At 37.7% G+C, this 17,575-nt stretch overlaps 1 protein-coding gene across 2 annotated transcripts in view; it reads right to left on the bottom strand.

The window, feature by feature from the left end:
* Positions 1 to 813: 813 nt before the first annotated feature.
* Positions 814 to 17,575, bottom strand: part of HAT1 (histone acetyltransferase 1) — a 43,142-nt gene continuing 26,380 nt past the window's right edge. For both annotated transcript variants that reach the window (XM_077830198.1, XM_077830199.1), the window contains exons 8-11: positions 17,309 to 17,415; positions 13,642 to 13,793; positions 11,765 to 11,881; positions 814 to 1,237 (exon numbers count right to left, since the gene is read on the bottom strand). In XM_077830198.1, the coding sequence (XP_077686324.1) occupies positions 1,070 to 1,237; positions 11,765 to 11,881; positions 13,642 to 13,793; positions 17,309 to 17,415 (544 nt within the window). In that variant the 3' untranslated portion in view covers positions 814 to 1,069. The remainder of the gene's footprint in view (positions 1,238 to 11,764; positions 11,882 to 13,641; positions 13,794 to 17,308; positions 17,416 to 17,575) is intronic.

Below are 17,575 nucleotides of genomic sequence, written 5' to 3'. Positions count from 1 at the left end.
AATTTTTAAAGTTTTTGATCTGGCAAACTTTGCCAAAAATTCCAAATCTCAGAGCTAAGGAGTTAGCAAACTAGTGGTTTCTGAAAGCTGTGAGTTATAGGAGTTGGTTATGGGATTGCAGGTAAATACCATCACAAGAGAGTGTGGAACATTATATAAGTAACCTAAGCACACTGAAATGAGAAGCTATGCCTCCATAGGCTAAGCACACTGAGTTAAGCCAATTGCTTAACTGTGAAGAGTTTTAAAACTATCAAACAAACACATAAATATGTTACTGCTTATCAACGGTTTCAACAGGAATTCCCTAGAGAGAGAATGACCATGGATCTCAGTGTTTGGAGCCAAATGTAAAGTCCATTTCTTCAAATTAGCATTCCATCAACAACTCTTTTCTTACACACACACACAGAGTCATCTTTCAACACAAACATACTGAAACTTACTAAAAAAAATCACTACTATTTATGTTTATTCCTATAGGCAGGAGGGGATGAGGTTTTTATATTGTTTAATTAAGATGGGCTCAGATCATATGATGAGAGCCATATAACAGTATATGCACGAGGCAGGTCATGAACAGCAGAGGGCAGGAGAATGAAATAGAATTTTGTAAAAATTTTCTAGTAGTTAACTCAAACATTTCACTTTTAAAGCATTTGGTTTTATTTTTAACTTACCTTATGAACAACTGAAGTATTGAGATTGTTAGTGACTTCTTAAATACTCCAGGCTACGGTAGTCCAATCTGCTTCATCTCAAGCCTCACTAAGCATCTGAACAAAACTGTACAGAAGACCTGAACACTTGCAGTGATAGTGCATCTCAGAATCTATATTCTTGTTTATTTAAGCAATAAGTGCCCCAAAACCTAAGTACAACCATCTTTAAATCTACAGCACAAAAATAGAAAATATTCAAAATGCACAGAAAAAAACACACACAAAAAGTCATCTTAAATGTGATTAAAACGTCACATGAGATTTTGCAATTAAGTAGCAATTATGGATGTGCTTCACAACACAATGTATAGAAATCTGCAAGTTTCCAGTACAGAAAGGTAGAATTCTCATGCTTGAGCAAGTCGTTCTAGGACCCTTCGGTAATCTGAAACAAGTTGCTGGAAGCTCTCTTCTAACTGTTCATGCTGCATATTTAGGTCTATTTGGTTCAACTGGTTCGTCAACTCCTCTGGTCTCAGACATCTTCTCATCTTGGCAAGTTCTCTTTGCTTTTTCTAAACAATTAAATAAACAGGTTTAAAAACAATGTCATCACCTTTATTGGCAGATATTTGTATTTTCAAAATGAAGTGAACAGCAGTAGAGTCTAAAGATTTATCCAAAAGGTGTTTATTGATTAAATATATTCCTTTTATTAGTACGTATTTCTTTCCACAATGTCCCTACTTTTAAACAAGAGCAGTGGGAGGCTGGGTAAATACTCCTGATAAAACACCTTTTTTTTTTGAAAGTCTAAACAAAGAGGTCAATAATAAACTAAAAGAAAGTAATATCCAGATTTCTGTATTTTTTCCTGAAGCTAAGAGACTGGGAGTAGTACTACTCATTTGGTGGGTTTTTTGTGTGCGTGTTGTTGGTTTGATTTTGAAAAAAATGTTATATTGACCTTAATTTTGGTAACCATCTGAACTGATACTACTTTATATATTACTCCTCTACCAGTGTTAACCACACCTATGTACTACTATGCTGATCTTCTGCCAAATTTTTATATTTCCCACATAATCTATTTAACAGCTACTAAAAACTAACTTTAACCACCCTTCCTTCACTACTTAGAAAATAATCCAAGAATAAGGAAGGAAGGCCTAATAATTTATCTGATGCAAAAAAAATCATATGCGGATGATCAATATTTGGGAACAGCAGTAAAACAGACCCACCCACACAAACACTAGCAGAGGAGAATTATTAGTGGAAACACATAACGGGTCACTTGTTGCACAATATAACAGACAAGAATGCATCTCAAAAATGTTTCCTCACTAACTGGTAAGCTCCTCCACATACCCCCACCCCATTACCCATCAATAAATTATACCTAACTACTACCAAACCCCCCTCCCCAAAACCTATTAGGAATTTAAAATACTGATTAAAGATAATATGGGACTAAGTACTTAGTTATGAAAGTCAGGGAAATAAAGGAATTGCTATAGAGGAAGAGAGGTGTCATGTAATCCAGTACTCTTTGGCCAAAGTGGTGTGCTTCAGAGCAAGTGATAAACCCTCACAAAATGGACCTAATTTTGTAATTATGGCATGAATGCAGACAAAAGAGAATTTCTGCCCCCAGCTGGTGGTCAGTTTGTGCCTAAACTGTACTTAAAGATTGAAATGCCTTTTGTTTTTTAAATTGCAGATGATATTCCTATGAATGTTTGTCTGTTCCTTTTATGAATATTAGTAAGCTAATGTCTCAGTGCTACCAAGAGGCAGTCTATTTCCACAAGTTAATTATATGTTGAGAAAAAAAGTATTGCATTTTAATTTAGAATGGCCTCTTGTTCTCGTATTATAGGGAAAGGGTAAAAAGGAGCACTCAGCTGGCTCACTCTAGACCACTTGCTGTTTTACATACATCTCCTTTCTTGTACTTTCGCCAACTTAACAGAAAAAATATTAAAGAGAAGGAATTCTTTAGGCTGACCTCAAGAGTAAATAGCCTGAAATGATGGGATGAAAATGAGCAATGGAAACTATAGGCTGAGTAGCAGGAAAAATAAGAGGTCTGGAACAGTTTCCCAAAGAAAGCCCACAACACTTGTGTTATTTAAAAACTAGACTGGACAAAGCACCCGCTAATAGACCAAGAACAGTTCAGCATCAGCAGGGAGGTTGGACAAAGTGACCTCCCATTTTCCCAGCTCTGACTTCTAATTCATCTTTTTAGTCTCTCCTTCTATGGAAGCCCTAAACTAGATTTTCACTGCCTCTCTCTGGACCTTTTCCATTAGCGTCTGGGTGATGAAGACCAAAACTGAACATAGCACTGAAAGTGAGGCTGTATTATCAAATATATACTAGCATGATTTCTAGCCTATTCTTAAAAACAGCCTAACATTATTTGAGCACAGCTGTGCAGTAAGAGGACTTCATTGAGCAGTACACATGTAGCCTAAGGCTGTTTTCTGAGATGTTAACTAATTCAAAACTAGTAGCAGACAAGAGTATTCTTGTTACTTACAATATGTTTTGTCCTACCAATGACTACTTTGTACTTCATCAAAAGTTGGCCGATTCCTTAGTTTTGTTTGCTTCTTTCCAAGTTCTTCAAGTCCTTCCTAGTTTTGACTCATGTCATCTACAGATGTTATCACTTCACTATTACCACGCCACTTCTTCCACCATTGTCCCCACCCGCTTAAAAATTAAATAGTGACCACCACTAGTCCTATTCATGATCTCTGTTCCTATTAACCTCTTCTCCATCAAGACTTGGCTATTTATTTTCCTATCTCAATGAGTTCTTAATCTGTAATAGGGCTTTACCTCTTTCATAGTGGTTATCAAATTTTCTTACTGTCCCTTGGGGACGGTCTTTATCAGAAAACCTTTTAAAGTAAAGATTACAGTACCGTTTTTGCTATCACCATGAGAAGTTACCAATTCTGTAGAAAATGCACTTTCTCTAAATGAAAAGGAGCAGTAAGAAAAAGCTTAGTTTCCTGAACTTTTCACCTAAATGATCTTCTCCCAGACTATCCTAATAGAAACAAACTGCAAGTATGTCAGATTCATCAGTACTGTCACCTGTGCATTACATTTGGCTAGGCAAGTAGGTCTAAAGTGGCACAAATGGGTCATCATCTTCTCATGCTGCCACTCTGTTCTTCCTGGTAATACATTTTACAGACTAAAAGTTCTTACTTGGAAGCAGGAGTTAAACTGGGGGATTAAGTTTCATTCAGTGTTGAAAAAAGGGGTATCACTATTTTGGTCAGCTGAGCTCACTTACTACAAAACTTCCACTGATATAAAGTGGCAGCATGTTGTGTCAAAGACACCCTTTCTGAGTAGGTTTTGAGTGTAGCTGTAGTAAGTTTTGGATAGATCATCCACAGTGAGAGAGACAGTGTTCAATATATGGCATGTTAATATTCTAGTATTTGTGCCACCTGGCATTTGTTTTTCCAGTGGAACAGCACCATTATTTGTTTTTTTGTTCCTCATATTACCTCCCTACCACTACCAATACTTTCACCTCTGGGATGGGAATAATTTTGTTTGTTAATGGAAGAGTTTGCTAGTACCACACACTCCTTGTACTGGCTTCTCCTCCCAAAATACTCTTTAGGACACTTTTCAGGTTTACTATATCCCATTCCTGTTTTTAAGATGTAATTGCTCATATGCACGGACCAATAAAGAGATAAATAATCAATATATGTCAGAGTGAGAGAACCCCTGCAACAATTTGACTCCATTATACTTCCATAATTACTTTCCCACCGCACTATCACTATAGAATTCTGATTTTCACTTATTCCCCCTTTTTCTGTATCTGTTGTCAATTAATCTAAGATTTTTGCACACCGCTTTTGCACACCCTCCTATTTAGTGGATTGAACCAGTATTCCTGGCCTTTCCACAGTATCTAATGGCCCACCACTTGGGTCATAGCAGGGTTTGTATACATTTTTCATAAAGGAACTAGCTACTGCAGTACATGTTAGAATATGAATAAGTACATACATCATGATTCCACAGGTCTGTGTCCTAACGTCCAATATGAAAATACCAAGAAAAACAAGCATGTATTGCTGTTCTTGTCTTTTCCTCAGCTCTAAATGGAAGTATATCAATTAGCAATTTTCTTCTAATCGAATGTATATAGTTCAAAATCTAAATGCTACCAGAAGTGAAATTATTGAAATGTCAATTATTTAAATATTCATGTCTGTAGTTCAAGTTTGGTCAGTCTTCATGAGCCAATATTTTTACGTTAGTCGACAACAGCTCTGTAAGGGCTGAGAAGTCAGAGACAGCTGTTCTATATAAAAGTTTCATGTGAGAAAAATATGTTTTGTTGAAAGCAAGTCATTCAGAATTGCAATACTTTTAAGAGATGTGCTCAATGTCTTTATCTCTCCATTTGTGTGCATATGCACTTCTCATTTCTGCTTCAGACAGGACCACTGCTTTGTCTCTCCACCTCACAGTATCACCATTGGTACTTCTACAACAATAGTATCTATCTGAAAAGAAGGTATTCATGCATCACCAGCACTACAATCATCGTCCTACATGCCGAGTACATTAGCAATGAATCACCCTTTGTGATGTCTATGTAATTATACCGTCTCTGGTAAAACACAGAAGAAAAATTGTTAAGAAATTTCAGTCCCAAAGCCAGTCTCAAAGTAAAAGCCACCACATATTGCTTTTACACTCATTTCCCAGAACGCAGAGAAAAACAACAATATTTTGGATTGTAGAGCCTTTCAAGTAGACCTGGGCTCCCATTCAATGAGAATTTTCAAGATTTCAAAAATTTTTCCCCACACCAAATCAAGATGAAAAGTCAGAATCGTGAAAATTTCTGTGAACCAAAAAAATCAGGAAAAAAATTCAGATCAGAACAACTGAAACATTTCATTTTCATAATCTTGAAATGTTTTGATTTGATTTAGATCTTTACATTTTACTATAAGGTAACAAATTTTTAAACAAAAAGTCATTTTGAACATAAAAATGGAACTTTCATTTCAAAAACATCAAAATGCGGTTTCAACATTTTTGAAATTTTCAAAAAAAAATCTGAAATGGAAAATTCATTGAAACCATCTCTTTCCTGCAAAGAGTTTAGGTTTTGACAATTTGGCATTTTCAGATGAAAAATGTTTAGCTGAAAAATTCCAGACCAGCTGCACTTTCAAGTAATCTTGTCTTTTTTTTTTTTTTTTAAAGAAAGGAAAGAGGGAAAACATCACCAGTCTCACTCTTCGCACTATTCTTTGCAGCCTTCAGGAAGCTGCTGTCAAAAAAAATTAAATCTCCCCTCACACCTACATATCCAATTTCTTTGAAAGGTATTTAATTGGAACAGTATCACCTATGAATTTAAGCCTATTACTCATTCTTAAAACATCATTTTTTCAGAAAGGCAGGAAGGTACCTTTAAAGTCTAGTTTTACTTGGAAATAGTGACTTTGTTAAAGTGGCATCACAAGGGTCCATGTTAGTTGAAGTTATTTTAAGGTCAAATTTATCCACATTTTTTATTTCTCTTTAAAAGCTATCAAACTGAGATATTACCCTCAAGTTAAACTCTTTCTTTTCTCATGGTCACCTGTAAGATTCTGCATGCCAAATTCTACCTTCACTTATACCTGTGCAACTGGTTACACCTGTGCAATTCCACTATGTTCACTGGCATTACACAGGTGTGAGTGAAGGGACAATTAGGACTGCAACTGAATATGTGTAATGTGACATTTTTGCTCCTAAACTTGCAAGCTGGCAGTTTCCTACCAGTATAAATCTAATCCAGCTCATAGCTGTTGTCACAAAAGCAATTCTCAAGAAGATTCAAGACACCAATTTCCAATCTATAAAGGCAAGAGGGACCTCAACATACTCCCAGTAGATACTTCAAAAGCTTAAGCAAAACATATCCACAACTAAAAATAAATGCCCAGCAACAGCAATCAATAATAACTTCAAGGAGAGAATAAAATAATTGCTGGACTGGGTAGATGATCAATTTATAGTGAAAGGAATTGTTCAATTCTCCTATCATCAATCCACCAGTCCTGGCCCAAATGGAAATTAAACAGTAAGGAAAAGAATACAGGGTCATCTTGCAGGACCCAGTAACAGAAAGCAGCATCCAACACAGCTACGATATCAGTTTTGTAATGCTTAGTAAAAATAGCAGAAACAATCCAGTCACAGCCATGAAAAGCTTCGAAGATGCTGTTTCTGACACTATCACGGGTATAGTTGGCTGTGCTCTCGAAGTGGAAGTTTCCTGTTGATTGTGAGACCCAAACAATAGCAGAACGAACTCATCTTGCTATACTGGTCTTGATGCTTTGAGGCTTTTCATGATCTCCATAAAAAATGAAAAGGCAATTCTATCTGCAGAAAGATTTTTGTTCTGTCCAGATAGTACTTTTTAGCCTTCTTAACATCCAGAAGGTGATGGTGAAGCTCCAAAGGGCAACATGGATAGTTGGAACATAAGCCTTTGTGAACCCAACATCCTTGGGAGTGGGGGAGGAATGGGACAACCACCACCCTGCAAGACCTTGACAAAAGCTTTTTTTAAAATAATATTTTAGGGTTAATGCTGAAGGGGGCACACCAGGCTGCAAGTGAAGAACAATTCAGCGGTAAATCTTAGTTTTAGAGTCTCATCCAGATTTCAGGATAAACTTCCCTGATCCCTTGAGTAGGCAAGAGTCCAGAAAGTTCAGCTTCTTGAGGTGGGATATTCTAATCTAAAGTGCTCAGTACTAGCCTAAAATTTGCATGGACTTCAATGAGAGCAGAGTTAAGCTAATACAGAGAGCTTTGGAAAATACCACCCTTCATCTCCAGGTTTAGAGACAAGCACCTCTGGATTGGGTGCAGGATTAAGCCCAAGTCAGGAGATCTCTGGTTGCTGGGCAGCTTTAAGAGATCTTGCCTCGACATATGAAAGCCAAGATCTTTGTGGCCCTGTTCAGGCCACTTTTCATGGCAACTCTGGCTAATGATGATGGATGGGATGAAGGCATAGAACTTTCCACTTGAAGGAAAAGGTGTCCATCTTCCAAGAAGACTTCTGTCAGTGCTGGGAGTAGACACAAGAACTTCATTGTTGTAGAAAAAGTTCCATCTCGGGGACCGCACAGGCCAGGGTGGGGTGGGGGGGGGTAGGGGGAGAAGAGGCGGTAAGGTGTGTAAAACATGTTGGTTTAACTTAATTACTATTCTTTGGCAGGGGCACTTACTGAGACATAACTGTCTGCTTCCTATGACGGCCTTTCAATACAAGACACAATCCTGATCACCTCTACACAAAGAGGAACTCCAAAGTGCCCCCACATTTGGCAACACTGCTTAGGGTCATTCTGTTGTCACAATTTGTAAGAATTTATAGATTCCAGGGAAAGAGTAAATTTCTTCAACAAAGACCAGATGAACCCAAATTCTAGTCAACTGATACTCCATTGATCATTTTCCTGGGAACACTTTGGCCAGCACATCAGGGAGCCTAGGTGGGCACACCAGCTTCTGAAGCTTGCTGCTTTGGAGATCCTGATATGTCAGTTCCAAGAGTGGGTTCCCTTGGAACAAGTTGTTTGGGGAAGTAAATCATTGAGGAACAAACTATTTCTGTTGAAATGGGAGACAACAGTAGAAATTATTTTCTTATTGGTCTCATAACAAGAGCATTGATTGATGGATCCTGTTGCCATCAGGCATGGGTGGAAGGAGAATTGAAGAGATGAAGGGAACAATTCCCAGGAGAGAAGAAGCCTGCTAATGAGCCTGAAGTAGAGAGTAAACATCCACAATGAAGCTGTATATGCAATGTACTGGGACTATGCTGATACACTCCATGTCTACACATGCTGGGAAGTTGACTCCAAGAAACTTTTATAAAGCTGCTACCATAACAGCAGCTGTGGGCTGTACCTCCCTGCAGTTGGTGGATTGGGTACAGTATGAGAACAATTCCACTGATGTCTGGGAAGAAACACAATTCCAGCTCACTATTGCATGCTGTGTGTTAGTTCCGCAGGGCAAATAAGAGTTAAAACAAACAAAAAATTATTCTTTTGACCAAAGTAAGCTGATCTTACTTTGAATACTCACATGGAGCACCTCAGCTGAGAACATACTGTTTTTAGATAGTCACCTTTCACAGCAGAATCATATTTTAAGGCACAAAACAAATCCTCTGCTTATTTTGCTGACTTCCATGCTCTTTTATTATCCTAAATAGAACACTTTAAAAAAAAAAGTTATGATTGAGTCATCAGCCCACTCTCTATGATCTCTCTTGGACAAAGTTTTCTTCCCCCTTTTGATGCCCTACACGACTTCATAAGTAATCCACAGCATCAACTTCAAACAATTATATTCTCCTGTTCATTTTCATACCAAATCTTTTGCTTTTTAAAAGAATTGTTATGAAAAACACAAAATCTTTAATTATAGCAATTACATTCATCACAACATTCTCAACTTCAGCAGTCCCTTCAATTCATGGACCAGTAAGAACAGATGTAGTATCTTAGTTCAGTATTTTCAACAATGATCTTTCGTTAACAAGGACAGTTCTAAAGGAGTGAAAGTGTTACAAAATTTTTGGTTTTAATTTTCTGCACTCACTTCATTAATCTAGGAGAGAGCTATAGGATGGAATAGGTCTATCATGAGATTGAGAGTTGCAGATAGTTTGCAATATTCTGCATTTATACAGCCCTATTCAACTGAAGATCTCAAAGTGCTTTATAAATATCAGACCTTACCATCAGTACAAGAAAGATATTAAGAGTGTAAGTACATCTCTGTGATGTAAAGATGAGAAAATGTTTGACAATATGAAAAGCTGTTTCACAACAGGTTATAATTTGGAAAGTGAGGTAAGTACAAATGAGTTAGTTTAATTGCAATTGTTTTGAGAAGCAGTTTTTGAAAATAGCATGGCTGGAATTTATTTATCCAACCACAGAAGTAATGCGCTTGTTATTTCAAACTATACTTATGACTGTAAGATATACAGCAAAACCTCAACCTCAATATTTAGTGAAAAATGGGTATGCAAGGTGCTCATGTTTCAAGAAAGTGAAATGTGAAAACTAACTTAAAACAAAACTTATGTTAATTCAGTACAGAAAAGGTATATGAACCCCAGCACACGGATTTAGTGAATACATGAGGTGCTGCTTATACGCCGAAAGACAGCACTGTGAATTGGTGGCTCTGGTTAATTGCCATGTGAAAGTATGTGTCTTCTAATTCAAGAGCAGCGTACCAGACCCTGGTATCTAAGGAAGGGATAACAGATGCTAGACTAACCATCTGGAATTTTGTTTTCTTTAGGAACTCATTTAGCTCCCTTTGATCTAAAATAGTCCCAAGATCCCCCTTTGCTTTTGGGATTAACAAGTATCTGAACGACATGGGAAACTTCCTGTATGTCCCCCATGAGGAGAAACTGGACTTCCTGAAGTAGCACGCTTTCATGAGAGTGGTCTCTGAAGAGGGATGGGGAAGGAGGGGGATTGAAATAAATTGAAGGGTGTATCACAGTTCCACCGTGCTTAGGACCCACTGATCTGTGGTGATTACCTTAGTATCATTGGAACTGGGGAGACTGGCTCTGAGTCTGGAGATGGGGGTACCAGTGAGATCATTGCTGACTTCCTTCTGGATGGAACCCTACAGAGAGGTGCAGCAACTGTAGCAGCCCGCAGTATTGAATGGCGGATTGGGGCTGAAGCTGGGACTGTAAGGATGTGCACTTCCAATCCTGGTACCAGGCAGGAGTTCTACACCATGGGGGAAGCCAGCACTAACAAGTTCAGTAACTCAAGCTGCCTCAGAAGCCTCGGGTGTAGATGGTACTGGAAGAGGCTCCTGACTGTGGTATCGAAAGGTGCGCCAACATTTCAGGGATTGGTCTCAGTGGACCCTTCTTGGGCTCGAGTCAGCAATCCTTGCTGGCTTACGGAGTGTGTCTGGTGGTGCCTCTTCTTTGTCACATCTCTGAATCCTTGCCTCCACTCGGTGCCTTCACTGTAGATTTTGAAGGGTTCGGTACTGAGTCTTTGGGAGACTTGCATTGTTTCTTCTTAGGTACTGGTGACAAGGATCTGTTCCGAGTGGGGAGGTTCCAATGGTGGGCGAAGCACAGACTCCATAAGCAGGTACTTGATTGTGGCAGCCCTGTCCTTTTTTGATCAGGGCTTGAACCCTCTACAAATGTGACGTTTGACACTCACATGGGCCTCTCCTACACATTTAAGGCAGCTGGTATGGGGGTTGCTCACTGGCATAGACTTTTATATGAGCAACAGGCCTTGGTGCCAGTAGAACAAGGCATTAGTCCAGTACCAAGCCTCGTACACAAATGGGAACTGGTGACCCAATTCTAGAAAAAAAGACTCTGAATTTACTCTTATATCTAACTATGTACAAACACACTATGCTAGACTAAAAACTAATAGTGCACATACTATATACGCTAAAAGGGGGAAGATTTGTAAATGCAAGCATCGAAGCGCCAATAATTGTCATTGGCAGTAGGAAGGAACTGAAGGGGTGTCGGGGAGCAATGTTGCCCTTTATACCTGCGTGCAGTGGCGCAAGGCACCAGAGGATGCTCACGCTACCCTGATGGATGACACTGAGGGAAAAATCTCTGACAAACGTGCCCATAGCATGCACACACTCACAGTGGAATGGATATGTGCAATCACTTGAAGAAGAAACATATTATTTAAATAATGCAATACAACTAAATGTTAGGTAAGAAATACCGCTGGAAATTTCAATGTTGTGGGTATCTCAGATTTTAGCATATAAAGTAAAATGGGATCTTCAGCATGGCAGTGTAAAAACATACCACTAGACAATACAAAAATGCTCTATATTTGTGTATAGATCACTTTCATGCTGCATAACTAGCAACAGTTGATTGGCAAAGTAACTGGCATCAGCTGTATTGATAGAAACGAAAGCAAAAACCATGTTTGTTTAGTTCTGGAGTAAGTTTTAAAAGGTACTGAAGTCATATACACCTTATATGGGCCAATCAATCTTTTTTTGATGTCCAACCTATAGCCTCTGGACTGTTCTGGATCACCCATGTCTGTTGCACGCAATCGGAGAATTTCATAAACCCGTCTTGTGTGTTGCTAATCAAAGAAAAAAAAGAAAAAAACAGTATGAATAATAATGTTATAATTTGCAATCTTATTGCTGAATGATTTAAGAAATGAAAAGATGTGCAAATGCTACATGTTCAATTATTTTGCTCAGGATGTTACATGTATCATGAGAGATTCAAAGGGCATTGACAGAGACTTGATTCTCCTCCTCCCATCACTTCCTTACTTCTATGGTACTTCGTAACTGACAAGTCTGGCAGCTCACTCAGTCTTCTACCAATGTTTCTTCTAAAATAATCCCCCTTGTGCAACCAATGCCTTTAATGCACCCCAGAATCCTTTGTACCAGCTGCAATGGTACTTCAGAAGCAGCAATGCTCAGTTGCAAAGGATTCTAGAGTCACAAAGGCATGAGCTGCACAGGAGTTTATCTAATTAATTGGCAGAAACCCTGCAGCCAGAGTTGAAAGACAGTTTGGGACTGGTCTGTTGGTGGGTAATTCATAATACTGTGGTTCCACTGCTAATTTGGAGCTGCTCCACCTGCTGCTTTCCTTAAAGCCACTTCCTCACAGTTCTGTATCTAAGCATGGAACAGCCGTTTTAAAATTAAACTATTTAGGAGATGGGGAGGGACGATCGGACAAAAACCCCAAACCAGTAAAGTGGGGCAAGTCAAAGTAGTGATGCAATTGTATTTAGCAAAATTCACAAATCTGGAAAAAAAAAAAAGATTCCTGTTGCCATTACACCATTCCATTTCTGTTGCATCTATTCTATAGCTTTTGGGAACATTGTTCTAGAGGAAAATGTTTCCGTCAGCCTCTAGAAATAATGGGCAATGAAACATTATTTAGAGGAATACAGCAAATTTCTGGTTATGTTAACGGGTTTTATTAACTCAATTTATTAACTTAAGAAATGAGTTAAGAAATTTCTTTACTCAAAATGAATAGTTTAACAAAATTGCCTACTACCTCTGAAAGCCTCCAAATCTACAACAAAATATATGAAATCAAGTCACATATTTTCAGCATTTAAAAAGAATTTATTCTGCCTTTATTGTATGTTCTTTAAATAGAGATGGAGCCTTTGATACACTTATTATTTCTACATGTTTATCTAAGTTTTCATTTAAATATTAAATATTTATCCATTCAAATGTAATGTTCCATAGACATACAAGAGGTCTGCACTCGGCTCTCCCCTTACACCACTATGTAGTTTTCATATGTAAAATATGGGTACACTTTTCTTTTTTATTTAGGTCTCAGTATTTTCAAAGACTTCATAAAAATCAGAAGTTCAAATAAATCAGAGTATCCAGAACAAGTTAAGGGAAGAAGCAGAGCTCCTAAGCAACTCCACAGCTCCGCTCCTGCAGTTTAAACACTCCGTAAGGAGCTTACCTTCAGTTTTCAGTTCTGTAGCAGCTTAGAATCTGCCTTTTAGCAGTTTTCCCCTACATTTTCGTATTCTATTATATATCCAATTAAAACATATTTTATCTGTATAAACACACTGTTCCTCCTAGTCAAGTCTTATGCCAAAATACTAATGGTACCATATCAAAGCATTCTAGGAAAGAAAAGTATTTTTCTAAAACCATAGTAAGCTAGGAAATGTTTCATTTCCAAATGCACTCCAGAAATATGCTGCATGTAGACCAGGAGGTGTGTGTTAGAAACTTGAAGAGCAGAGCACCGGTATTTGTGAAAACTTTTGAATACTAAGCACTAGATTTGATTAGATTAGGCCTGAGTATACCTGTACAAATTTTAAAATACCTTATTTATTTTCAGTTTCTGTTGAGCCTCTGTCACCATTTCTTGATTGAATCCTTGCATTAACTTCTCTGAGGAAAAGCAAGGCAGATCTTGGCAGAGCTTCACAAGTACAAAGTCTCTGAGTTTCACATAGTTTTCAGATGGATCTTCAGCTGGAAAGAATATAGAACTATACAGTAACTATGAACTTTCTGTAATCTGTTCTTTCTTCAAGCATCTAATTATCTGATACTTTGGGAAACTTATTAAAAGTAAGGACAGACAACATCCTTAAAACACAGAAACAAAAGTATACATAACCGTACTTCATTATTCACCCATATTTTGGGTACTGCCATAACATAAACAAACCTAAATAAGACAAGTTTAAAAAAGATCACAGTGGGCCACAAATTCTTAAAATGTATCTAAAAGACCTAACACACAATGTCCTTACACATTCAGCTACTGTCCAACATAAATTCTCAGTTTCTTTTTTGTTGGTTAAGACTAATTTTATATCTAACTCTCCTTCTATCCCACAGAACCTATATTGTATGAGTTCAGTGGGTGATTTTTCTTATAAAATCTGTTGTAATATGTAAGGCACTAAAAGGTGGGTTGGACCAAATATTAACCTCTGTTCTTCCTTGCTTTAAACTCAGTGGCTTCTGCCTTCCAATGCCTGGAGTATGCCCATTTTTTGTGATTTAAAGGTGGTTCTTATAGTACAAATCATAAGAATTGGATAACACTGAGTGAAAATAACCTCCAAAATATATCAATTATAAAATGTCAGCTATAGAAAAATAATAAAAGCTGCACGGAGATGAGAACCGTGAAATGGCCAAGACACCCAACAGCCGGTGTAAGGAACGCAGTGTCTGCAGAGACACCGTCGCCCTAACCGCTCGTGGAGCTGGAGTTACGATGTTGGTGTAGTAGAGCACTTACATCGGCAGGACAGAGCTGTAGTGTGTACACTGACATGATTAGGTTGACGTATGATGCCTTATGTTGACATAACTGTGTAGTTTAGACCAGGCCTCAAGTTGTCAAAAAAAAAAAAAAAATTAAAAAGCTCTCTCAACTTTTTAGATATTTATTAATCTACCTAACAACAACAAATATAATCATAACAGCATTGGGTTTGTTTTTATTATACCTCAGGATATGACAGGGTATTCAGGCAACTATCGTGGTATAGACAGGAACACACCTACTCCATTTCAATGAAGGATAGCAAACGGAAAAAACTCCTGTGAGATTCGAATTTAAAAATGACTCACTATTAGTGATATTTTATTTGGAATCTGATAGTCTATCATCACACATGCTTCTCTGTAAGCAAAAGGAGTTAACTCTATTCAAATCACAGCTCTGGAGAGCTACTAGGAGTGGGAAGGAAACTTAAAAAAGACATGTATCAGCTACAATGCAAACCAGCATGGAGTCATTTGTGCAGACTTATTTCCACCTATGAACTACTCAGCAGGAAACGTTTACAAAACCATTGCAAGCAGCTTTTACTCCCTTACTAAACCTTCATAGACAGATCTCTGACAAAAAGTTTATCTGAAAGAAACACTGGGCTCCCCAGAGCCTGGGAGCTGCTTTTGATCTCTAACCTGTGGAATTCAGTGCTACAGGCAGCCAGATTCACATAATACTTGGATTTTTAAAAGGGTTGGTAAATGTCTGACATTAACACTTGTGATTTAAGGATAATCAGGTGTCATGCTTCAGGGCATAAACTGACCACATAAACAAGGTTAAGACAGAATTTTTCCATCACACATACAGTACTGCACAATTGGCTAGTTATTTTCTTGGCGCAGGAGAGGAGAAGGCTTCTGATCATTACCAGGGAAAGTATATCAACTTGGTGGACTAATGGTCTACACTTGTATGGTGAGCCTTTTGAGCCTATCTTGAAAGGAAGGCACGAGGATATGCACCAGAATTAATTTTGATGAAAAGGAAAAACTGGGGACTGATTTCTGAAAGGACAGTAAAGGTGAAACTGGTGAATTAGAGCAAGACAAAAAGAGGTGGGCAATTCCTCTGTAATGAGCACTGTTGAAGTACATTTAACTGACATGAACTTAGAATCAGGCTTCTGTGACTCAAACTAAATGTAGGAATGGACTATTCACAAAAAATGCCAAACCCAAGTAAAATATATATGTGCAAACTGAAGACAAGTTAACTGCTTTCAACTCACTCCAACCAAGCAACAATTTTATAAATCCACATTATCTTGTACTTCTCACTGAGTTTGATGCCCCTTCCTTACCCACCTTGTAACTTTAGATGACATCTAATTTTCATAATTTCCTACCCATCTTACGCCTATCCAGCCCAACTTTTCCCCAGCAGTGGCAATGAGAAATGAATGAAAAGATGATTTTCTCTCCATATACCCTTTAAACTCCGTGTAGAAAACACCATGGTTCCTAGCTGATTATTCCACAGGCCAATTTAAACTCTTTTTTGGAACAGTTTTACTGGGTCAGAACATATACCACATTGTGCACTGAGGGACAGACTGGTCACCTGCCTTTTACATCCTGGTTCCATCTCTTGTTTAACACTATGCTAAACACTTTTTGTCAAATGTTTCATTTGCTTTGCCATAATCAGATTTACTGGATCATATGAAAGGTGTTGTTGTATAACTAGAAACCACAGCATTTTACATTAACAGGAAATTAGATATACATTTTATAATGTAAAATATTCCACTTCATTTCACATAACAGTAAAAAAAAAAAAAAAAAAAGTGTTTGTGATGCTTCAGTGAGGTTTCTGTAACTTGTATTGAAGTTCAGAGACCAGATATCCTGTATGTATTAGTTGATAATCCTACAGCACTGTGTAGAAGAAATCAAACATGTCTTATTGTACTTAATGTTTCTCTTTGAATAATTTTTTTAAAATATCACAATTGGATGTTATTTGTACATAGGTAGCACCTAGGGTGGAGTGTTATTCTACTTGACATTGTTCTCACAGTTGTTTATCATACTGTGGACTAATATGTGGGCTCCAGATACAATATCTCTCCTGTGGTTTCAGATGCCAATTCCTTTCCCTGTTATAAGCAGCACATACCTCTTCTTTTTATATTCTTTTTCTTTCTTCTCCACCCTACAATCCCATTAATATTTTTCAGGTATTCATGCAAGGTCAACTTCATGCAGATCTTCAGTCAGTCTACTACCCATGCTCCTGGGACACCAGACTGCTGTATATGTTTCCAGTAGTTGAAAGACTCTGGCCTTCACATTAACATGAATATTTTACCATCAGTATATTTTCTGATTTGCTGTTTTGTTTAAAAGGAGCAAGCTCATCAAGGAGTTTGAGAAAGCTCAATCTCTCGGCAAACTCAGCTGTGTACCTCACAATAAAATAGCTAATTAACTGGTAATCCTTTCATGCCAGGGATTTGATTTTCCTGGTGTGCTGTTCTCTGTAAGTACAGGATTTAAAGAGCTGCATTATATGCAGTTCTTCTGTAAAACAGGGTAATATTAACCCTGAAGTAAACTGAAGCTAAATCTTCAAAAGACCATTTAATTCTGACAGATGAATACAAAAGTTAGGCTGCAGGCTAACAGGCAGCAAATGCTCCAAGATTTGTCTAATTGAATTCACATATCTAATAAAATGACCATTCACATACCTGTTATATCAAGCACCGTTGGAGAAGACATATAGTATCTATGAACAGTTTCAAAAAGCTGAGCACCATGGCCTTCTCCTTGGAATGGTGGCAATATCAGCATCTGGCTGCAGACAGAAAGGATTTTTTTTTTTTTTAAATTAAAAAGGGACTCAACAAGGAAACAACACAACTTAAACATTTAAATATGTTGTGTTATGATCAACATTTTATTTAAGGATTAAAGCTAATTCATGGCAATTTGAGGGCTAAAACATGCAACAATTT

The sequence above is a fragment of the Eretmochelys imbricata genome, chromosome 11, assembly GCF_965152235.1.
Source record: "Eretmochelys imbricata isolate rEreImb1 chromosome 11, rEreImb1.hap1, whole genome shotgun sequence".
Classification (NCBI taxonomy): Eukaryota; Metazoa; Chordata; order Testudines; family Cheloniidae; genus Eretmochelys; species Eretmochelys imbricata.
The sequence above is the reverse complement of the archived record's forward strand: the minus strand, read 5'-3'. Positions and strand labels throughout refer to the sequence as shown.